Below are 25,566 nucleotides of genomic sequence, written 5' to 3'. Positions count from 1 at the left end.
GAAGTCACCAGCAATATAAATTGCGTCATAATTATTCTGTACTTGTTGCACACGATCCAGAGAGGAGAGCAAGGCATCGTTCATTGTTTGTGAGAACTTCGGTATACGATATACAGATCCGATGAGGAATTTATTACTACCGCACGTAATTTCTACCCACACGGCTTCAGCTGTCTTCTCCAACTCGGGACGTCTAATTGGATTACACGCTGGTTTTGCGGCAATAAGAACTCCGACTCCTGTAGTTAGAATGCGGTCCTTACGGAACAGGATGAAAGAATCTGGTAGCACTTCTGAGTCATTAATTGTGTCTGAAAGCCATGTTGCACGGATACACACAACAGAGGGATCTAGGCTTGAGAGCGAAGCGAGAATATATTCTTTTCTACCTGGACGTAAAATACTGCGTGCGTTATACGCAAAGAGAGTTAGATTATTATTTACAGTTGTAGCTATTTACAGAGTCACTGGTAACGTCACTGGTATTGGTAAAGAAAGAGTTCGTTAGTGGCGGCATTTCGCATTGCCAGCAAGTCCACGTTCTTCCTCCCTTTAATTTCCTGTATTCTGAAGTAGAAATTTGTGCACATGTCTTGTGACTACTTGACGAACAATTATTGCAGTTTACAAATAGTTGATTACGACGCCCGCTGCCTTCACATATTGTACAATGCTGAGGTCCGGGGTTCAATTCAATGTCTCCAATTAGCGCGAGAGTTAGGCACCACAGTGGTCGCCCAGCAATCGGAAGTCTGACAACTCCGCCTTCCCCATTACGATGCGGCCGCCCTACCGCCAGCAGCCCAAGGCTTTCACTGCCACACCAAGTGAGACACTTAAGAGAACATTTCTCACTTACCAACAGTTTTTCCAGTAGATGAATCTTCTTCAATTCACCACAAGACTTATCCGAATGCACTGTTACACTTTTCGCGTACGTCACGGCACTTTTTATCAACAAAACTATGATTAATGCACGGAGAACACTTGTAACGACCAGCATGCACGCCGCCATCTATGTATTCCTGGGTTTGAGAATCTGTCATAAATGTATTAACGCAATTAGAATTGAAGAAAATATTACGGTTGGTGTTGCGAGTCCGGTAGGCAATGTTAATGTTGTGCTTTTTTAATGGTTTGGTGATACTGTAAATAGCTGGGTTGGTGAAAGTAAAAATAGCGAATTTTTGTTTTTTGTTTTTGTTGGGAACTAATATAGGTGTATTCTTTGACTTAATTTTACCTATGATTTTGGTGTTCATATCAGCTTTAAAGCCATTCAGCACAGCTAATTCTTTGATGAAACGCAGTTCTTTTTCTCGATTAGCATTACAGAGAGGAATGTACATGGCCTTGTGAACCAAGCTTCAGAAGAAAATCTCTACTGTTCACTGAGAAGACTTCTCCAATAATGAAAATCCACAGTCTGTTTCCAGTCATTCGACTGGGTCAGGAATGGAATGAGTGAAGCGCTATCTAATGGTGAGGATAGGAATTGTGCCGGTTGCACTCCTCTAGGGCAATAATTAATGACTGACAGATGAAATAAAATTACACTGGAGTGTAGCTGGAATAAAAGATGACACAAACCTCATATGGAGCGACTGGAATTTGAATCGCGGAAGGCAGTGGTGAGAGGACGGTGTGCTGCCGCCTGAGCCACAGAGTCTCTACTTCTCCTATAATGAAGGTTTGAATTTAAGAAAGCTTTACCATTTTTCGGTAGTAAGTGGTATACTCATTTGTCACCAGATGGCTCGCTCTAAGTTAGCAAACCAAGTAGAACCTGACGACACCATCTGAGGTCCAGTTAAGATGTTTTTGTTACACCGTATGTGCATTGCAAAATAACAGCAAGGTCATCAGATGAATCAGGAATGAGTGTGGTAGAAGAAATAGAAATCTGTATATTAAAAAAATTGATGAAAACTAAAGTCAGTCAGTACGGCCATTCTATCCGGTCGATTTCCCTTATGTTTTTTTTAACTGAAAGGTATTCATGCACAGATATGTCATCAGGTACTATAAATCACTTAACTTCCGCCTTCCTCAAATTATTTGATTTTTCAATTTTTTGTCTCTTTGAAGCAATCATATCTTTGGTTCTAATTGAGGTACGGAGTTCGTTTTGGCCTAAGAACACTCAGTGGATCAGGTTCTTTAATTTCAGCTCTTAACTATTCAAATTGGTTGATTCTGAGGAAAGTTATGAGTGCACATTCAATTTGTCTCATTTCTTCAACATTTTTTCTCATTGAACCAATCATATCTTTCATTCTAATTGAGGTACGCAGTTCGTTGTGGTCTAAAAACACTCAATGGATCAAGTGCTTTCTTTTGAGTTAATAAATACTTAAATTGGTAGATTCTGAGAAAAGGTATGAGTACATTTGTCTCCATACGAAGATCTTTGATGGACTTTTTAACAGTTTGGCGCGTAGTGTTGTTCCAAGGAACGTTTAATTCAATTTCTTTGTGTGATGTATTTTCAACTGTTTTGTTGACATATTACATTCTATTACCACAGCAGATCATGCGCTTTATTTCATTAACTCTAAACTTTGCAAATACGTCCGTGAGGATAGTAACTAACAACACCATACTTTGTTCATTGCGGACTGAGCCAGCAGGAAACTGCTAGTAAAAATAATAAAATAAAGTACACTTGCAGGACAGAACAATAGAACAGAGCTGAAGAATGGAAAGAAAGTTTGCAGAAAAAACAAAGGATAACGAGTGTGAGTCGGTTGGAGGGGGATTCAGATGTAACACGTTATGAAGAGGGAAGAGAACTACTTATGTAAATACTTAATGGGTGGCAACGACGTATTACTTGATTGATAGCCAGTGTCTGTTTTGAAATTAAGATTTTAATGTATTTCCACACCTTAAAGTCAAATAAATATTACTGTTTATTTTATTCCACCTATTCAATACATTTTAATTAAGAATGAAATCTTATGAAGAAAATTATAGGGACAAGATTCGACGCAGCAATTTGTGTTCTTATACAACTACTAATATGCACATTGTTACCACATCTTTAGACAAGGACATTAAAAAAAGTATATAAATTATGACTGTTCGTAAGGCTGTATTATAAGAATATCTTAACTACTGTCATCCCTTTCGCTCACCTTTTTACGCATATACCTCCATCATCCTCACTTTTATCATTTGTAATTTAACTTAAAAAAAAAAACAATTAAGAACAGTCAGGATCCTGATTTATTATCTTTCAGGTTTGAGATTAATGCTGAAGATGCCCTTAAATAAAGGGTGAAACATGTCACTATAATTTTCTTCATAAGATTTAATTCTTAATTAAAAATCACTCTTTATGTATTGAATAGGTGGAATAAAATAAACATTAATATTTCTTTGTCTTTAATGTACAATTCGATACGGACCAAAATATGAGAATTATAACGTGTAATTCCCACGGGAAGCATAGGAAAATGAACTTAACAAAAATTGTTCAGATGGACTGCATATCAATACGTGGCTGGAAGGCATGACCAGTCTTCATGGAAATAATGGATAGGAAGAGAACTGTCACATTCATGGTTTTTGGTACAGCAGCGACAATATTTTATATCATTTAGTGGTCGTGAACGTCTGTCAATAATAATAATAATAATAATAATAATAATAATAATAATAATAATAATAATAATAATAATAATAATAATAATAATGCTGGGGCTGTACCTTAATTAAGGCCACAGCCGCTTCCTTCCCACTCCTAGCCCTTTCCTGTCCCGTCGTCGCCGTAAGACCTATCTGTGTCGGTGCGACGCAAAACAACTAGCAAATAATAATAATAATAATAATAATAATAATAATAATAATAATAATAATAATAATAATGTCATTCTTCAAATCTTGCATTTTTCTTACAATTTCTTTAATATAATTTTCATTTCAGTAAACATACTGGTAATCATTCTCGATTTCTGTGGCAATATAACTGCATTGATTTATTAATAATCGCCATGTTTTCGCTAATTGTGCTAAAGACTTTTGTTGTAGCTGTGTTAATTGAAGACACATGAATGTACCTTTTTGTGGATTTGTTTTGACCATACTTTTCTATGGAAAGTGAGATATAAATTTCTTAAAGGATGGATGTCTGAGTGGCTACTTTATGTTGATAAATTTAACCATAATAAGTATTTGTATTTTGTTCCTTTGTTGACTTGTCGAAAGTTATTCAAAACTGTTTAAAATAGTATATGCTTGGTCCACCTTCTCAGTGCACTTGTTTCGGGAATGTATTGTGTTATGTTACGAGTGGCTTCTTTATATCATACTTTATTGTAATTCATTTTAATTTTTTATTTAGGGTGATGTTCCACCAGTTATACCTGTCCACAATAACAACATAATTTCCCCACCAACGATCAACAATTCAATATCAAGTATTGATTGGAGTGTAAAACCAGCAGAGAAAGCCAAATACATCCAGCTTTTTGAGTCCTTGCAGCCTTCAAATGGAATGATTCCTGGAAATAAGGTGAGTGATTTGTAAGGAATATTTTCCCTTTTTTTTCTCTTGTTTTTTTTCTTTTTTCTGTAACTGTTTTATGTTTCAGTATTTAAGCCTATGTGAATAAATTAAGTTCCCACACAGTACTTTGAAGCTACCATTCTTCACATCCGTCTTCTCTTCCGGGGCGCCTCTTCTTACAGCAACTATCATGGAGTAAGAGTTCTCATTATGGAATTGATATGTCATCATCAGTTTTCCACTCCAGTTGCCCGGGTGTGGTTTACGAGCACTCTCCACTTCTGTCTGTCCATGTACCACTCTTCTCTCAAGACGACATCCCAGCTGATTCCTCTTGTTCCTATGTCCTCTTTCACTTGGTCCAGCCACCTCTTCCTAGGTCTTCCTACCGGTCGTTTTCCGGCCACGACTGTGTGTAGCCATTGTTTTGCTGTCCTTCCATCGTCCATTCGTTTGACATGGCCAAACCATTTCAAACGGGCCCTTGTCACTTTTTCATTCAGGGATGGGTACACACCAGCTTGCTCCCTTATTCTTTCATTCCTTACCCTGTCCCTTTTTGTCTTATGTACCATAGTTCGTAGGAACTTCATTTCTGCGGCTTGTAGTTTGCTGTCCACTTGTTGGGTTGTTGTGCAGGTTTCTAGGCCATATGTTATTATGGGGGTGAAGTATGATTTGAATAGAATCTGCTTTGATCTTAAGGGAACTTGTTCGTTCCAGAGGAGGTTCCGAACTTGATGGTAAAACTGAGCTGATTTTTGAATGCGGTTGTTAATCTCATGCTGTATTCTGTTATCACTTGAAATGATGCACCCAAGATATTTATATTGGTCTACTGTTTCCCGTTGTGTACCTTCCAGCATTATTTTTCCTTTCTTCTTCTGCCTGTTGACAGACATAGTAACAGTTTTCGATTTATTTATTGTTAATCAGTGTGCTTTCAAATGTTCATTCCAGGTGTTCAGCCTCTCTTGGACTTCCTTCTCTGTATTTCCCCAAATTACTACATCAAATGCAAATGCATTGATGTCCATATTGTTCTTCTGCTTAATTTCTTTCATGACTTCATCCATGACAGTGATAAAAAGTGATGGTGAAAGGGTACTGCCTTGTTGCACTCCTTTAGTGGTTTGGAACCAATCAGAATTACCGTTTACTATCTGTACGCAACTGCAGCAGTCTTCGTAAAGCATTGTAACTTTCTGGATAAGCCCTTTGGGTACATTCTTCTTTCTTAAACATTCCCATATAGTCTTCCTTGGAACACTATCAAATGCTTTTTCGAGATCCAAAAACACAAGTGTTAAGTCTTTGCCCTTCTCCCAATGCTTTTCTAACAGTATTCTAAGTGCAAATATGAGATCGGTAGTTGATCGGTGTTCTCTGAATCCATATTGTTCTTCCTGTAGTTGTGGTTCTATTATTTTCCTTAGCCTTTTTTCAAGTATTTTCTCAAATATTTTCAAACCATGAGACAATAACATGATCCCTCTATAATTGCTACATTTCTTCCGGCTTCCTTTTTTGAAGAGAGGTATTATTATTCCCTTTTTCCAATCATCTGGGACTTTCCTATCCTTCCATATTGCATTAATTACTCTATGAAGCCACTGTATTCCTATTGCACCAGTTGCTTTGATCATATCTGCACTGACTTCATCAAATCCTGTAGATCTTTCTTTGGGCATACTATTAAGGGCCGTCTCTACTTCCTTCCATGTTGGCGGACTCTCTTGGTCAGGCTCATCATTGCAGCTTAAACTGACCTGCGTGGTTACATCATTGGAGTCTTTCCCAGTACTGTTGTATAAATTATCAAAATAGGATTTCATGATCTCCCTTATTTCTGTCTCCTCCCTAACTATGTTACCATCTGGTTCCTCTATTGCTGTTATGTATTCATTGTCTCTTCTTATATTTCGTATTGTTCGGTAAAGTAGTTTAGAATTAGCTTTGCTGTCTTGCTCTAGTTTATCTGTGAAATCAGTCCAAGCTTTCTGTTTTTCTTCGGCCACAATTTTCTTTACTTGTAACTTCTGATCCCTGTATTTCTGCTGCAGTTTGTTTACTCTAGATTCGTTCCTTTGACTTCCTTTTTGCATTTCTTTGTCTCTGGCTTTCCTGGTTTCATTTTTCACTTTCACAGCAATCTTCACCCGTTCGTTCCACCAAGGAGTTTCTTTTCCCTTCATTTTGCTATTAGTTTTACCACAAACTTCTAATGCAGCTCCGACAATGCTTTCTTTGAATCTAGTCCACTCAATGTTGCCTTCTTGTAATTTATTGGTCACTTTTTTTGTGTATTCAACTTGTTTCTCTGTCTTCTTTAGCTCCCATGTCTTAATTTTTGGTTTCCTGTATTTCTGAGGTCTATAAATTTCAATGTGCTTTATTGTTGCTAGAAGTCTGTGGTCACTGTCCAGGCTTTCACTTGGTATAACTCTGACATCACATATGGTCTTTCCTGCTTCATTGTCAGATATAAAATAATCTATCAGAGTTTTAGTATCTCCATTCCAACTGTATCTTGTTAGTTTATGACTTAGCTGCTTCTGAAACCAACTGTTGTTTATTCTCAAGCCATTCCTTACACATAGATCTAGAAGACTTTCTCCTTCTGGGTTCCTGTCTCCATAACCATGTGGACCTAGTACATTTTCATATCCACGCCTGTCTGATCCGACTTGAGCATTTAGATCTCCCATTATTATGATATTTTCCTCTCTTTCTATAGTTTCTTCTAAATCAGTTCGGAATTGTTCTTTTTCCTCTTCGTTACAGCCAGTCTGTGGGGCATACACCTGGATTACTGTCAGCACACTCTTGTTAAGAGAGATGTTCAACTTAATAATTCTTTCATTAACATATATTACCTTACTGATGACATCAATGTCCTCTCTTAATATAAAACCTACACCATTTTTGGCTACTGTTTTATTTCCATTCCAATGTGGTTTGTATATTTTTCTTAGCTTTTTTATTCCTCTTCCCTTCCACTTTGCCTCACTCAGGCCAAGAATACAGAGGTTCCTCCTTTCCATCATATCTATCAGCTCCTCACTTCTGCCAGTCAGGGTCAGGATATTTAATGTTTCAATTCTGTGTTTTAGACTCTTTCTTTTGGGCTTCTTCTCAGAACATAGTACTTGAACATCAGCCTTACGGTCATCATACGTTGCAGATGTTTGAGAAGACGTGTCTATCCGGTATTTTCTTTGCGTTCCGAGGCTCGTTTTGTAGTTGAAAGCAATCGATATAACCCTTCAGTTGACTTGCTAAGCCTAACACTGCTGGGGATTTTCTGTCAGGGGTATTCTCCCTTAGCCTTTGGCAGTCCGCTACCTCACTGCAAGGCAGCAGCTGATGAATTTATGTGTCATTTCCTACACAAGGGTCTCATCAAACCTTCTAGGGGAAAACTCCTCCACCCGTAGCTGTTGGTCTTCCCCTAGTTTGTCGGGTTTGGTGTCGGCCGCCCAACCCTCGGCCAGACAGTCGCAGGTAGTACCGTCTACTGTCGGATACGGTATCAGGATCACTCCTGACCTGACTGTATTGATATGTATCAATAATAAATGTGGATCGAAGGAGATGGGCAGGATGTGGCAAATGAGAACCATCATATAAAATAAATTTGTTCTCCTTTTTCTACCGCTTTTCCCACACCTGTGGGGTCGCGGGTGCGAATTGTGTCATACACGTGGATTTGGTCCTGTTTTACGACTGGAAGGATGTAATCACTATTGCATATTTCTGTGGTGGTTGGTAGTATAGTGTGTTGTCTGAATATGAAGAGCAGTGTGTTCGGACAAACACAAATGCCCAGTCCCTAGGCCAGAGGAATTAATCAAAGGCAATTAAAATTCACGACCTACCTGGGAATCGAACCCGGGACCTTTGAAGCGAAGGCCTTAACGCTGACCATTCAGCCAGAGTCGGACATATAAAAGAAATGCATTGACATGATTTATTCGAAATAAAATCCATCCTGGCAAACTATGATGATGAGAACATGATCGCTATCTTTAGAGTTAAATTTTGAGTTCTTGAAGTACATCCAAAAATGAAACAAATGGTATGGTACAATACAAATTAATCCCTAAATATTCTGATAAATATGAAGTTAAAATAATTTAAAATTCCTTAAAAGTTTCATTAAGTATATGTGTATATTTTTTCCCCATTTGTTAAGTTGTAGACAGTTCTTGACTTATCAGTATGTATGCATCATAAATGAGAATGATTAGGTAAATTTTCTTGTAACCTTTTTTATGTTTTCTTAGTTTAAGATTTTAAATTTAATGGTCAATTTACATTGTAACTGTAAATATGAATACCTTTGTTTCACAGAGACCGTGGTGCAATATACGTGATGAAATCGAAGAATGAAAAAATCTTTCCATTTTTTATTTCTAAAATTCTAGCGAGAATGCAAAGAAAAGGTTGTCTCAAAGTAATAGACAGAATTTAATGTATTAAAAGTAAGCTAGTTCCTTATGAAGGACAATGAGACAGCATTGGAAAAATTTACACCTGATAAGACAATATTTTTTAAAATCTGGCATATACAAATTTCTTTTATACAAACTCAGTTTATCATGCGATGGTAGACTGTGTATTAATATTACTCTGGTGTGACTGCATTCTTTTTCTATTCTAGGTTAAAGGAGTTTTGATGGATTCCAAGTTACCATTAGATACATTAGGTAAAATATGGGACCTTGCGGACATGGATAAAGATGGAAAATTAGATCTACACGAATTCATTGTGGTGAGTTTTCTTGATTGTTTTGCTGCAGTGTCCTGATATACAACATTATGGAGGATCACTTTCATCTCTTCTCCACTGATTAATGTTTTATCGAAATATTTTGGCATGATGTTTTACTTGTGTTGTTTCCTTAACCTGTCTACTGTACTTTTTTAGCTACTATTCTTGTTTGATGATTTATGTTTCCTACATTGTTCTATTTATTTGCTTTCTTTGCTGAGTTCATAGTACAAACTTAATTGTAATTAATTTGGTGAATTGAATATAATAATGAGATAGAAAACAAAGAGGAAAACAAAAACAGCAGTCATGTAGTGATGAGCTGGGTGGGTCAGATGGTAGAAGCACTGACCTTCAGAGCCCAACTTGGTGGGTTTGAACCCGGCTCAGTCTGGAGGTGTGTGAAGATGCTCAAATACACCAACCTCATGTTGGCAGATTTACTGGGACATAAAGACTCCTACAGGATAAAATTCTGGTATCTTGGCATCTTTAAAAAATGTAAAACTATTTAATGGGACAAGTAAACCAACATTGTTTACAGTAATGTAGCTTCATATATAGTGGAACCTCGATTATCCGTTCCCAGAAGCTACGTTTTCCCGGATTATGCGTTAAAATTACGTGGTCCCGCTAGCATCGTAATTAAATCACGATGTAAAAATCTTGCATTATCCGTTCCTCGAAGAAACAATTTCCCGGATCAACCGTCCAGAAATTTCAGTCCTATCAATACTAAATCCTCGATGAAGCGTTTTTCAGTAAACTATATCTTACGAAAGGACGGCTATGGCATACTTATGTATTTTGGCGTTAACGCCCTGTCATTGCGATAATTAGAGCAAGTACTGTATTGGAAAAGTGATCGGCGGTGAACTTGCATAAGGGACCATCTTAGCATCGCATTCAGGTGTTATTGTTTAGAGAATCTCGGAAATCATAAAGCAGAGAGTGGCCACAGCAATTGTAAGGAGACGCAGCGCATTTTGACAACTCTACTTGAAGGTGGAACGAGTTTCGTCAAATATTCGTACTTATAAAATGTCCACATTATGTCCAAGTTTAGGTGTTTATATTTTTACTTTTTTGGTTGTATTGCCGAACAGGTTTTCGGCACTTTCTTCAGAGCACTGTATAGTAACTGGGCTTTCAGGTAGGAAATGAAACTGCCCCTTTTTAACATAAATCTAGTATTTTAATATTATCGTACACGATTGTTATCGAGACCAGAACAGATGTTGCCCCTTACATACAAAAAGCCATGGGAGGTCTTGGGATTGCCTATTACTGTTTTGGTCCTAATATAAGACTGGGAAATTTATGTTTTCGTGTTAAAATGACAGAAACCACTCGTCTTATTTGCACACGTTACATTTAAATGGTTTGTATTACCAGTACTTCAGCAGTTACACAAACACAGGTAAAGGGAGGAAAGAAAATCAAATTACAAGGTACCTAAACACTATACACACCATAATCATATAATGAATTGTGGTGAAAACTGCAGAAGTAAATATCAGTGAGGGCAACTTGACGATAACAAACAAGGAACGTGGGATGGAACTGGGGACCTACCAGGGACATGGATATGTCTAGGTTGTGGTTTTCGGAAAAATTACCAGTGATCTTTGATATTCAAAATATTATTTACCAAATGGACTTTCACAAAACAAATAAATTATGAAGTTTCAGTCAAAGTGGAAAATACCGATACACCTTTCGTAAGATACAGATACACGTTCTTAGAGACACACAAGTTATAGGAAGCTCTCGTCAAAGAATATATAAGTTCAAAGAGTCACGAAAATACAGTACATCAATTTACAAACCAAGTTGGCAATACAATCTAGGAGGTAAAAGGAAACCAATATGCTATTACAATACAGAGTGAAGTTAAACTAACCTTTCAAAATTTGAGCAACATAATAGTGGCGATTAGGGCAAACTCCTGTGATACATCAACGAAAACTAAAAGGAACTTAAAATCGGACAGAAAACAGTGCTTACCCCAAGGCAGCCCATGCTGGTACCGAGAAGACGTTCACGACATCAAAAACTTCGGCAAGCTTGGCAGGCCAAGACCAGGACGGCTCGGAGACTTAAGACCTCTCACAAAATGCTGCCTAGCCCCTTTTAAAGGGAAATCTGGCCTTGGAGTAGCCAATCAGAACACAGGAGCTTGCCCGGATTGACCAATCAATACACTTTCAGCAGTCGCGATCTTTGAACCATTTTCTCGAACACAAATGATCGCGATCCTTCCATTTCCAGAATAGTAAGAACATATTTCTCGAATGCATAACTAACAAAGGCCAACACACCCTATTCAAAAATTCGTGTCACAAACTTTCTGGACTGTTCCAGTTATATAGAAATGTAATCTACTAGTTACAAATACAATAAGTTACAAAAATATTTACACTGTACAGGTTAGGTAGTTACATGGAATGCAAATAAAATATTCTATCACCACACTCCAGATCATACAGGAGATATTATTAAAACACCAGATTTACAAATAAAATCTCCTACAAACACTTTCCACTTCCAATATATTATTCTACACCTTTGTCAGTTTGTATTATTTCCAAGTTGTACTGACATGTGCAGCGAGCACGCTTTCCAGCTGAGCTCAAGGTCAAGAATAACCATAATTTCTGAAGTTTTGATGATATTTTTTTCTCTTTCCAATTTGATTGGAGTAGATTGGTGAGGGGCAGAATTGAATATAATGTATTTGAGAACTTTTGAGATAATACTTACATTCAAAACCATGTTTTCGAGTTCAACATAACCTTCAAAAGTCAATTTAAGCCTAATTTACGCCATACAAGATTTCCAGTAACTGAGTACGAACAGTATACTGGAGACCAAATTTCAATGGAAGATTAAGATTTTATTAGATGAGGGAATTAAAAACTACTTGTGGTCGATTGTCGTTTGGCTTGGCTAATTGAAGTTGTTTAACTGAAAGAAGTTTTCACGGAAAACTGACAGTTTCCCCTGTAAAATTGAATAGGAAGTGTACAGATTTTTAACTTGCATACGTAATGTTTGATGCTTGTTTCGCGATCTAACTTGCCTGCCTCTCATCCGGAGGGCCCGGGTTCGATTCCTGGCCAGCTCAAGCGGTTTTTAAGGGGTGGTTCCAGGTCCACTCAGCCTAGGTGATTGCCTTTAATTGAGGAGCTATCTAAAGGTGAGATGGCGACCCCGGTCTAGAGAGCCAGGAATAACGGCCGAGAGGATTCATCACACTGACCATGCGTCACCTCGTAATCTGCAGGCCTTTGGGCTGAGCAGCAGTCGCTGGGCAGGCAAAGGCCCATTAGGGCTATAGTTTCGTTTGGTTTAGGAGTTTTTGTAAGATTATAATGATACATTTTTCATTTTTGTGATGTTTAGCCAAATTGTTGATGTTTTTCATTCATCCCCAGATTTTCCGTTTTCCCATGTTGTAAGTTTTATTTTCATGGTCCCTCCAAAACCTATATCTGTATTTGACAACAGTTATGATATTATTTATAATTTTTCTGCAGGAAAAAGAAACAATAATAATAATCTCATAATATTTTCCTGACTAAACAAAGTTTTTGATAGGTCTGTGGTAGCTTTCTTAGCAGTATGTACTGTAGAGTACTAGAATTGAGAACTGGCACACATGAATTGTCAGAAGTCCCAGACAGTAGATACTATGAATGTTCAAGGATGCAAAGTACTGTTTAATGTTATTGGCTTTACGTCCCAATAACTGCTTTTACGGTTTTCGGAGACGCAGAGGTGCCGGAATTTAGTCCCGCAGGAGTTCTTTAACGTGCCAGTAAATCTACTGACACGAGGGTGACGTATTTGAGCACCTTCAAATACCACCGGACTGAGCCAGGATCAAACCTGCCAAGTTGGGGTCACAAGGCCAGCGCCTCAACCGTCTGAGCCACTCAGCCCGGCAAAGTACTGTTTACATGTTGGCTTGGACCTAGGGGCTTCTATTCATTGTATTATTTATAATAATAATAATAATAATAATAATAATAATAATAATAATAATAATAATAATAATAATAATAATAATAATAATAATAATATTAATAATAATTATAATAATAATAATAATAATAATAATAATAATAATAATAATAATAATTATTATTATTATTATTATTATTTAGCATATGATGCTTACAAGACAGTAAGAATTACATTAAATTATATTGTTACATATGTACAATTTACAGCACTAGGACCACTTTTCAAATATGGATAGAAAGGTCTGCAATCCATCTAATTCCTTCTGGAGATATGAGTGGAGCTCGTCCAAGGAGCCGGGATATGCACGTAGAGGGCACTCCTGCACAATATTCTTGATGGTTTGCAATTCAAAACCGCAATCACATTGCGGAGAATTTATCCAACCCCATTGATATAGGGCTGCACCAGTTCGACCAGTACCACATTTAATCCTGTTTAACCTTGACCAGACTGTCCGAGGTAGATTAAAGCCAGCAAGCCTTGTAGTGGGATCACTGAAAGTAGGCCATGAGGTGTAGAGTTAAACCATTCATCTCTCCAGGCATTTCGGAGGTTGAATCTGGTTGACGTAAGATCTACAGGCGTCTTGCTAGCTGCTTTTCTTGATTTCAGTCTCGGTTTAGAAAGACGTTTGATATCATGATGAATTCGAAGAGCATCATTTTCCACGATCCTACACCACAGGCGAACAAGAGCTTGCTGTCTCCTAAGATGGGGTGGAACGATGTTACATAGCAGGCAACCACTGGGAGGGAGTACAATGTCGAGTACCAGAGATGATATGCATTGTCTGGCAAAGTTGAATATCCACTAGTTGGGAGTGAGAGCTATTTAACCAAATGCGTGCACAATATTCGGCTGGGGAATATACAACAGCCAAAGCACTAGTCCTGAGTGTACTGACATCGTCACCCCATGATGTTCCAGCTAACCTACTAAATATGTTGTTACAACTTTTCAATTTTACAGCCATTTTTCCAAAATGATTTCGGTCAGCTATTGTGCTTTAGGTATTGATTCCTAAACTTCACTCTAGGTGACTAAGTGAAATGTGGCAACCTCAGATTTTGAGGCACTTGGCTGGAGCCACCAGTTTCTAAAGTAGTTATACATCTTCCCAAGATCTGCATTTAATATATCCTCAGCTTCATCATGAACTGTAAAATTTATATCGTCTGCATAGATGAATTTGCGAGATAGTTTTGGGTAGATCATAAGTAGACACAACCATTAACCCGGCTCAAGGGAGATAGGGTCATCTTCCCTATCCTTCACTTGAGTAATTCTTATCTGGCGCATCCACATCCACATCAGTAGGCCGGTGTGAAGGAGAGCTCAGTTCAGGGAGGGACCCAGTCTCATGGGGTGTAATGTGGAACCCATGCCCAGGGTTACGGGTGAAGACCTTAACAGCATCTTAGGCAGAGAAGGAGACCTTCGGAATGGTGAAGATGGTGGATAAAGCAATCCATCCTCTCTGGGGAAAATTAGAAGAGGAAACCACTGCCTTGTGGAGAAGAGGGATCTTCAAAGGCTAAGGGAGAAATCCCGAAAGAAAATCCTCAGATGTGTTAGGCTTAGCAGGTCAGCAGACAAGTACGAGGGCTATTTTTTTTTTCAAGGTCCGATCGGTTGCGACAGTCAAACGGCCGCGAATATATGATGAACCGCTGCGCAGATGTGTTGCGCAACGTCTCTGAAATGACCGTTATGTGCCTCACCTCGGTCCCGTCAGTAGTGAACGTGCAGCGCGCTCGTAAACATTGCTACAACGATAGCTTCGCCCGCCAAGTGTGAAGTGCGCGGTGTAATTAGATTTCTTCAGGCTGAGGGGTGCAATGCAGCCGAAATTCATCGCCAAATAAGTCGTGTGTATGGTGAAACGTGCATGAGCGACAGCAAAGTGCGACAATGGTGCAGGAACTTTACAGCAGGGCGTACAGACGTCCATGATGCAGGCGGCCAGGGAAGGAAGCGTGTGTCAACCGATGATCTTGTTCAGCGTGTGGATCAGGCAATTCGAGAAAATCGTCGGTTCACAATTTCTGTGTTGAGTGCTTCGTTTTCTGAAATTTCCAGGTCAGCTCTCTACACAATTGTGAGTGAGACACTTCAGTACCGCAAACTTTGTGCGAGATGGGTTCCGAAGATGTTGTCTGACCGTCGCAAAACACAGCGAATGGGCGCCGCTTTAGCGTTTCTCCAGCGCTACCATGAAGGAGGACCGGATTTATTGAACAAAATTGTCGCAGGGGACGAGATATGGGTTCATTTTGAAACCGAAGAAACAAAAGAGCAATCCAAACAGTGGATGCATTCGCACTCCCCGAGTAAGCCAAAGAAATTCAAGCGAAATTCTCCAACAGAAAGTGTATGGCTACTGTGTTCTGGGACCGGAAAGGAGTTCTGTTGGTGGAATTCATGGAACGTGGTTCCACCATCACTGCAGCCGCATACTGTGAGACTATTCAACGTCTACGACGGGCAATTCAGAATAAGCGGAGAGGGATGTTGTCATCAGGCATTGTCCTCCTCCATGACAATGCTCGGCCGCACACTGCAGCTGCCACCACGAACCTCCTGCAGTGTTTCCAGTGGGACGTTTTCGATCACCCAGCATACAGTCCGGACCTGGCTCCATCAGATTTTCACCTCTTTGCTCACATGAAACGCTGGCTAGGAGGACAGCGTTTTGACACCGACGAGGCGCTGCAGACCGGCGTACAAAGATGGTTACAGGCGCAGGCGGCGACGTTCTATCAAGAGGGCATTGACAAGTTGGTACCACGCTACGACAAATGTCTCAATCTGCGAGGCGACTATGTTGAAAAATAGCTGTGATGTATCAGTAAGTGTTACTAATAGAAAAGTGTCAAATTAGTACTGCTGTTTCATTTCGTGACCAATCGGACCTTAAAAAAAAAAATAGCCCTCGTAAATTTGTATTTGCTTTCAACTATAATACAAGCCTCAGATGGAGGTTTAAAAATTGACATGTCTCTGGGTACAGTTGCACAGTATGATGGTAATGCTGATGTTTGTGCAAGTATTAGATCAGAGAACAAAACCCAATTTGGAACAATAAATGGTGCCGCTTCCATACCTGGTGTGCAGACTTAGGGATGATAAAAATCATATAAGAATGATGTGCAACGATACCTTAAGTAGCAGAAAGGAGAGCTCCTTCCTTCATGCTTGCCAGAAACTCTCCATCCCGCCCCAAAAAGTATTCTTTCTTATATAGAAGAATTAAAACTGAGACTGTGTAAATGAGATGATAGCGTCCATGTGCTGTGTTCCTATTGGCCGGCTAATGTTCGTGAAGAGTTCCTATTCGCCGGACAAGCTTTCTAATGTCTCTGACAGAGCTCGCATCGTGTGCAAGTACAGGGCTGCCATATTCGCTAAAAGTAAGAGAACCGTGAATTCCTAACTCGCTGTAACCTATCTTTGCAAATCCAGGCCAAGCTCTGTCATGAGAACAGTGGCCCCCCTTGGGGGCCACACTCCCTTCGAGAGGCTCTTAACTATGGCCGCGGCGCATACTGCCTGCACAGCAAGAAAAAAAAAAGTAATTTAGCAGCTCTAACCTATCTTTGCAAATCCAGGCCAAGCTCTGGTCTTGTCACTAAGAATGCGCAAAGTGGCAAGCCTCCCGAGTGTTACGTGACGTCGCCTGTGTCGCGCCATGTTGGGATGTCTGACCTCACTTTCGCACGCCAGGTACAGAAGCTTTACCCAATAAATATTTTAACAATGGAAAGGAAAATGAGTTGATTGACCTAATGGAGGGACATAAACTTGACATCCTGGGATTAAGTGAAGTAAAATGGAAAGGGAAAGGAATGAAGACACTAAGAATGAAGTGTGATTTGTAGTGAATCAGAATGTTGAACCATACCTGCCAACTTTTACGGTTTATCAATTTAAGATTATTAAAATTTTATTAGTCAACCTATTCAATACAAATGATATTTGCAAAGTTAGGACTTACATCCTATTAAACTAAGGTCTAAAGGGACATGTTTCACCCTTTAAAAGGCATCATCAGCCTTTTTACACTCATGCTAAAGGTAAAAATCAGGATCCTGATTGTCAATATAAGAAAAAGTATATAAAATGAGAATAAAAATTAGAATGAATATTATACAATATGTGCAATAATGAGTTCTTAAATGACAATTGACAATTAAGTCATTTAAAATGTTTGCAAAGAAATAAGAGTTGGTACGGTAATTACATCAGCAATCTTAAAATGATCTTATAAAACTATACAAACTAGGCCTTGACCAAATAAATAATAAGAAAGTCTATGGCTAAAGTTGCCGTATCAAGGTTCGTGAAATTCGGCTGGAAGCAACCTGATTTTAAATGGAGAGCAATTAGAATCCAGTAGCCACTCAAGACAACATAAAACCTCTCTCACTGAAAAGTCGTAATGAAACTGTAATATGGCACATGTAGATTATAAAGTTGTGTCCAATCAATCCATTAATCTCATATTTTACGAAGTGGGATCGCGGTCTCAGTATTTTTGTTGAAGGAGTTATGAGAAGTTAACTAATAATTGCCGCTGTGCAGATTTTGTCAGCTCGTATACCGATGGTTGAATGGGAACATTCTTACGTGTTGGCTGTAGTTTTGAATGTGGATTGACTATTGAAAAAATATAGTGCAGAATCTGTAATGAAAAGGAGAATAAAAAGGTAAGAAGTTTAGAGGAAAAACGGTTAAATTAGGGGAATTGATATAAATTCAATTACTTACGTTCTCGGTTTTTGCGGTATGAACTTGATGCTTGTATGGTCTTGGAACGAGTGAGGTTTGAATGGCGTGTGTTGTATTTGTGTGGAAGGGGGGTGTAATAGATGAACGGAAATAGGCGGAGCGTTGAGCTTGCGCGCTATTGGCTGTTGAAGATGGGGAGTTAAGGAAGAGGAGTGTAATGGAGAAGAGGTGGACGGAGGGTTTAACCTACATGCCGTTGGCTGTGGAACATTAGCAGGGGCGGAGACGGAGGGAGTTATTTTTAAGGGGAAGTTTGAATCTTTATTGGTAGTTAGTTTAAGGTTTTTAAGGATTTTATTTAAATTTGGATTTAAAGATTGTAATAAATTGGGTAAAGTCTCGTATAGGGGATTTTTTATTTCGACGGGATCATTGAGATTTAGGTCTTTGTTGTAATGTTGATCCAGATATATGTAAATGTTTTCTAATTCGTTCGTTAATTTTCCTTTATCTACTATTTTAATGATTGTTAGGTCCTGTTCGATAGTTGTGAAGTGATGACCTGTATCTTTCATATGTGAGCTCATGGCTGAAAATTTATGTCTATTGGCATTATAGTGTTCCTGGTATCTAGTAAGGAAGCTCCGGCCTGTTTGCCCTATGTATGATTTTTCACATTGCGTGCATTTGAGCCTGTATATGCCTGAGTTTGAGTAAATACTATTGTTCATGTTGAGTGTATTGTGGTTGAAAAATAGGCTGTGATTGGTGTTTGTCGTCTCGAAGGCTATGTTAATGTTTTGTTGTTTTTTCAGAGGGTTTGTTGCTTGGTAAATGCCTGGATTATTGTATGTAAAGGTGGCGAATTTAGATTTTTTAGGTTTTTCAGGGACGAGGTTTGTTGCTAGTTTATATTTAATTTTATTAATTATTCGGTTGATTTTTATTTTGAAGCCATTGAATTTTGCTAAGTTTTTAATATAATGAATTTCTGTTTTTAGATTCTTGGGTGATAATGGGATTTTTAAAGCTCTGTAAATTAAAGTATGGAAAGTAGCTTGTTTGTGGGAGTTGGGGTGTATAGATGAATTTTTGATTGTTATTGGAGTGTGGGTGGGTTTTCTGTAAATTTGGAAGTCAAATGTGTTTTTGTTGCGTGTTATAGTTAAATCTAAAAAGTTAATGGATCTGTTGACCTCGTCCTCCTTAGTGAACTTGATATTTTGATCAAGGGTGTTTAAAAAATCTAAAATATCGTTGCTATTATTGAGATTACTGTCAATTATTACAAATGTGTCCACGTATCTGAGCCACAGGCTGAGTCCTTTTATTTTTGAAATTATTTTACGATGTTCCAACGAGTCCATGTATATGTCTGCCAAGATGCCTGATAAGGGATCTCCCATTGCCAGGCCGTCTTGGTGGTAGATTTTGCCATTGAAAGTGAAATAGTTGTTTTTTAATACGAAGTTTAAAATATTGATGAATTCGTCTATTTCGGGGATGCTGAGATTGCTGTGTTTGGTTAGGTTGTCCTTGATAATGTTTACAGTTTGTTTTATTGGCACGTTAGAATACATGTTCGTGATATCGTAGGAGCACATGATGTGGTTAGGGAGTAGGTTGAATTTCTTTAAAGGATCGCAAAAATCAACTGAGTTCTTCAGAGGGGATTTGTTGTTGAAAGTGTAGTGTTTTTTAAGGAAATGGTGGATGTATTTTGAGGTCTTGTAAGTTGGGCTTTTTCTGCAATTAATTATGGGACGTATAGGTGTATCTTTTTTGTGTAGTTTGGGTAATGCTCTGGCTGTGGGAATATTATGATTCATGGTGAATAGTTTTTTTTGTTCTTGTTCATTAAGTAAAAAAGTTGAATTCTTTATCAATGTTTTTAAATTTCGCTGGATTCTGGTGGTAGGATCTTTATTAACTATTGAAAAAGCCCCATCTGCAAAAAAGTTTTCTGTTTTTGTAATGTATTCATTCTTATCTAATAATACGGTAGTCCCTCCTTTGTCCGCCTTAGTTACTATGATATTGTTGTCGTTGATCTTCGTTTTTAAACTTTTTATTACGTTTGTATGGTTGAAGTCGGAAGTTTTGTTTAATTCTTTGGCGACTGTTGGTAGTTTCTTTTTTATTTCGTATATGGTGTCGTTTTGCAAATCTGGAGGGAGATTGGTAATGTTAGACTCGATCTCTGCTACAGTGTTGATTATGTCATTTTCTTTTTGTATGCTTGGCCAATTATGTTTTAGACCTTTGCTTTGTAGGTCGATTTCCTGTTCTGAAAAGTTTGTCGTGTTAACTATGACTGGTGAGTTGTTGAAGAGGGAATTGTTTTTTATTATTTCTACATTCCTATTGGATGATTTTAATTGGGTCTCCTTTAAGTGTGCAAGCTTTTTGTCCAAAGTTTTTTGTTTTCTGCTTAGGATATCGTTTAATTTATAATCTACATGTAGCTGGAATGAGCTCCATTCTATTGGGGATACGTATTGAGATATTGCCAAATGTGTTCTGTATAACTGTAAATTTAAAAGCTTTTTTTTTTTGTGGGATGTTTTGATTTCGTGCTTGAGCCAAATTTCATTAGTTCTATTTTGAGTTTTGGTTAAACTGGATGTGGTTATGTCTTTTCTCTGAATATGTCTCAAGAATCTTGGAACAAACTTTAGTTTTAGACATTCTTTTAAATAAGCTATGTCTTTACCTATTTTACAGATTTTTACCTTTAGGTTGAGATACTTGTTCAAGTTATAATTAGCCTGGTTGGCTTTAACATTACATGTTACAAACTTCATATTTGGTCCATATTGAAAATTAACATCAGTTTAAGATTATTAAAATTTTATTAGTCAACCTATTCAATACAAATGATATTTGCAAAGTTAGGACTTGCATCCTATTAAACTAAGGTCTAAAGGGACATGTTTCACCCTTTAAAAGGGCATCATCAGCCTTTTTACACTCATGCTAAAGGTAAAAATCAGGATCCTGATTGTCGATATAAGAAAAAGTATATAAAATGAGAATAAAAATTAGAATGAATATTATACAATATGTGCAATCATGAGTTCTTAAATGACAATTGACAATTAAGTCATTTAAAATGTTTGCAAAGAAATAAGAGTTGGTACGGTAATTACATCAGCAATCTTAAAATGATCTTATAAAACTATACAAACTAGGCCTTGACCAAATAAATAATAAGAAAGTCTATGGCTAAAGTTGCCGTATCAAGGTTCGTGAAATTAGGCTGGAAGCAATCTGATTTTAAATGGAGAGCAATTAGAATTCAATAGCCACTCAAGACAACATAAAACCTCTCTCACTGAAAAGTTGTAACGAAACTGTAATATGGCACATGTAGATTATAAAGTTGTGTCCAATCAATCCATTAATCTCATATTTTACGAAGTGGGATCGCGGTCTCAGTATTTTTGTTGAAGGAGTTGTGAGAAGTAATAGCCAATAGCGCGCAAGCTCAACGCTCCGCCTATTTCCGTTCATCACACCCCGCTCCCTCAGTTCCACACAAATACAACATACACCATTCAAACCTCACTCATTCCGAGACCATACAAGCAACAAGTTCATACCGCAAAAACCGAGAACGTAAGTAATTGAATTTATATCAATTCCCCTAATTTAACCGTTTTTCCTCTAAACTTCTTACCTTTTTATTCTCCTTTTCATTACAGATTCTGCACTATATTTCTTCAATAGTCATTCCACATTCAAAACTACAGCCAGCACGTAAGAATGTTCCCATTTAACCATCGGTATACGAGCTGACAAAATCTGCACAGCGGCACTTATTAGTTAACTTCTCACAACTCCTTCAACAAAAATACTGAGACCGCGATCCCACTTCGTAAAATATGAGATTAATGGATTGATTGGACACACCTTTATAATCTACATGTGCCATACTACAATTTCATTATGACTTTTCAGTGAGAGAGGTTTTATGTTGTCTTGAGTGGCTATTGGATTCTAATTGCTCTCCATTTAAAATCAGATTGCTTCCAGCCGAATTTCACGAACCTTGATACGGCAACTTTAGCCATAGACTTTCTTATTTTTTATTTGGTCAAGGCCTAGTTTGTATAGTTTTATAAGATCATTTTAAGATTGCTGATGTAATTACCGTACCAACTCTTATTTCTTTGCAAACATTTTAAATGACTTTCAATTGTCAATTGTCATTTAAGAACTCATGATTGCACATATTGTATAATATTCATTCTAATTTTTATTCTCATTTTATATACTTTTTCTTATATCGACAATCAGGATCCTGATTTTTACCTTTAGCGTGAGTGTAAAAAGGCTTTTAAAGGGCGAAACATGTCCCTTTAGGCCTTAGTTTAATAGGATGTAAGTCCTAACTTTGCAAATATCATTTGTATTGATTAGGTTGACAAATAAAATTTTAATAATCTTAAATTGATGTACATTTTCAATACAGACCAAATATGAAGTTTGTAACATCTAATTTTACGGTTTATTCGTAAAATTTTCGGAAATTGCAATATTTTACGGTTTTATGGATGGACGGTGTAATTTTGCGAATTCGCGGAAAAAAATTGAAACTTTAACATTCGATAATCGGTCCTCTTCTGTACAATCTATTCTTTGCGTGGGTTGAAGTATACTCGGTCTTGGTCGAAGGCAAGTCCACGATAGTCGATAACTCATTCTTTGATATGATTGGTATTTTTAACCGTGTGATGTTTGTGTCGTTATTGGAATTGAATTTAAACCCGGGATAACAGTTCTTCCGTGTGAATCCTCTTTGGTGTGAATCTTATTTCTTTGACAGGCTCTGCTCTGAAAATTATTTGTTCCGCTCCGTTCGCTTGTTGTGATTTAATCTATATCCTTTGACCATGTGAGTGTTGTTCTTTGTTTTGGCCTTTTAAGGTTAAGACATTTTAATGAAGTGTTTGAGTTTTTCTGTTATAACTTAGTGCTTTGCAGTTTCCTGTATTTGTTGGACTAATTGCATTCATTCCAGTGACTGGGTATACTGCTATTAGCAAAGCCCATTAAATTAAGAAGAAGAAGAACTACATTCGTTCTACATGTGTGTATGCTTTTTACCATGTGCATATTTTTTGTTTACGAGGTTGGCATAGTGTTCATTTAATGGTTTAAGACTGTGTGCTTTTACATATTTTAATGAAGCATTTGACTGCCTTGAGTGTTTGTTTTGATTTTATGTAATGTTCAGTGATCCAGGTTCATTTTGATTTTCAGTACATATCGAAACATTTGTTCTCAGACATTTTCATACTCTACATTCCTATTGTAGATTATCATGAATAAATCGAATGAGAAACAGTACTTCCAGACATTTAAAGAATCATATTCTGTTGATTTTCGGTGCATACTAAAATCAAGAAAGGGAGGAAAATTTGCCTTTTGAACGGCATGTGGGTGTGATATTAACATTGCACATGGTGGAAGAAACAATTTAACACATTGGAGACGCCGCTCGTAGAAACTACGGGTGCGCTAATTAATTGCTGCTGACGGAGCTTGGAGAATCTACGGGCATGATTTCACTGCAACTAAAAAATTGTAGCTGCCATTTCAGCGAGCTGTGACTTCACTAGGATACTGTTGAATGCTTCTATAAGCATAAAATATACTAGTTATAGGCATAAGTCGAGAGCTCTTCCTTCCAGGCATTGATAGCACAGCCACGTTTCTACATAACCTAAGGCTGCGTCATCGTTGACTCTCAGCTGTGAAATGGGCGGGAAAGTACATACGGTACATGTGGACAGGAAGAGTGTCTGTTCGAGAGGCAGGCTTGTTTGTGTAATTCATGTGAATATATAGCATGTCTAATTCAAGTGTACGAAATTTCGACAACAAATCCATAATGGATGTTCTTATGGAAGACAACTTCTGAAAATGAGGATGAAGACAACAATTACTAAGTAAACATGATGGTTCTGGCGCTTCAGGCTAGTAAATGTAGAAAATGAGCTAATTTCAAATTGATGTGAAGTGTAACGCAGTTTAATATCGCTTCCTCGAAGTGGGTCATGTAATACTGTTTTATACCGCTTCCTAAAAATGTGGGTGTTTCCCGTGTACCTGTAGCAACTTGATGCAACCCCGTCGTCAGACAAAGAACAGTGGGAATGTAAATTCCTGGTTGTAAACAAGGATACCGGTGCCAATTTACCAATTAGGTTAGAATCTGTATTAGTGTGTTTTAGTAGATGTTCCCACAAAATCAAATTTCGAAATATTAACCGAACTGGCATCCATAGCTGCATCAGATTTTTTTTTTCGTTTATTGAACTTATTATATTCACAAATTTATATTTAAAAATTGCTGCACTTTTATGATAATTAACTCATTTTTCTGTACAAGAAAGTGATCTTTCTATACATTCCAAAAGTAGTTATAATCATGGATTACCCTAGCACTGAAAAATTTTCAAAAACCATTAAAAATCCTGCGATTTCTGGAGGGTAGCACATTCAAATATGGCCGTCTCCAATGTGTTAAGCGATGAGTTTGTTATTGGCATTCAGACTTCGAACATAGTGGTTGTTCTCCAGGATACAATTAAATCCCTTTTCATCAGTGAGAAACCACTTTTGTAGTGCCTGTGACTACATCATCAACAAGTTTCCACTTGAGGATTATTGTTAGAGCATGCTCAAGTTGTTAGGTTAGACAACATTGAAGATGCACAGTTTTCTTCCATTAGTTTTTTCTTGGAAAAGTTTCCTATCATGTTATACAAGGAAGAGAATGAAACTACAGATGAGGTGATGAATGAGCTTCAGTGGCAGTCCACAGCTCTTCAGGTAATTGACATTTCGCTGCAAATCAAGATGCTGCTAGTAATTCCAGTCGAGCACAAATATCAAGAATTCGTGGAGCCTATGGACTTCTTAAGTATAACCGAATTTCTAGAGTAATGCCCTCTGTTCTCACCATACTCCATAGCAATGCAGAATGTGAACGTGTTTTCAGTCTTGTGAAGAGAAATAGAACAGATTTCAGATCATGCATGTCCAATAGGGTGGGCCGAAAAAACTCGAATTCTTTTTTCCAAGTCGTAATACCGCGGAAAACTTGCGAATTGGGGAGAATAAAACGTGGTAAAAAAAGAAACAAAGTAGGTTCATTTCTTTCGGTCGCGCACATGCTCTAAAGTTTGTCGAAATGAGGAAAAATGTATATTTTTACGATAATTTTGTACCTTTCTTAACTTGTCAATATTTAAATGTGATAGCTCTAGTCTACTCTAAGCCCGCTGTCACACAGGGCATCGAACGATCAAGAGCGACCAACTGGCATCGAGTACTAACGACTAAATTCATTTACCTTGTCACACTGCTCATCGATCGAGAGGGATCGACTGCACGGAAACAGCTGATACTCCCGCCCAGTACCGTACAGGCTACAGATGTATTCATATTCACGAGAGAAAAAGAATGTGTTGTGAAAGCGATAATTCGGGTGGAAATATGATTCTAACCTATGAAT

General features: G+C 37.8%; 1 protein-coding gene across 2 annotated transcripts in view; it reads left to right on the top strand.

Annotated features, from left to right (window-relative positions):
• The window catches only part of Eps-15 (Epidermal growth factor receptor pathway substrate clone 15), a 555,588-nt gene that overhangs the window by 67,987 nt on the left and 462,035 nt on the right, over positions 1-25,566 (top strand). For both annotated transcript variants that reach the window (XM_067145864.2, XM_067145865.2), the window contains exons 4-5: positions 4,346-4,516; positions 9,174-9,284. In XM_067145864.2, the coding sequence (XP_067001965.2) occupies positions 4,346-4,516; positions 9,174-9,284 (282 nt within the window). The remainder of the gene's footprint in view (positions 1-4,345; positions 4,517-9,173; positions 9,285-25,566) is intronic.

The sequence above is a fragment of the Anabrus simplex genome, chromosome 4 (genome assembly GCF_040414725.1).
Source record: "Anabrus simplex isolate iqAnaSimp1 chromosome 4, ASM4041472v1, whole genome shotgun sequence".
NCBI lineage: Eukaryota > Metazoa > Arthropoda > Insecta > Orthoptera > Tettigoniidae > Anabrus > Anabrus simplex.
Note: the sequence above shows the minus strand (reverse complement) of the source record. Positions and strands in the feature narration are given on the sequence as shown.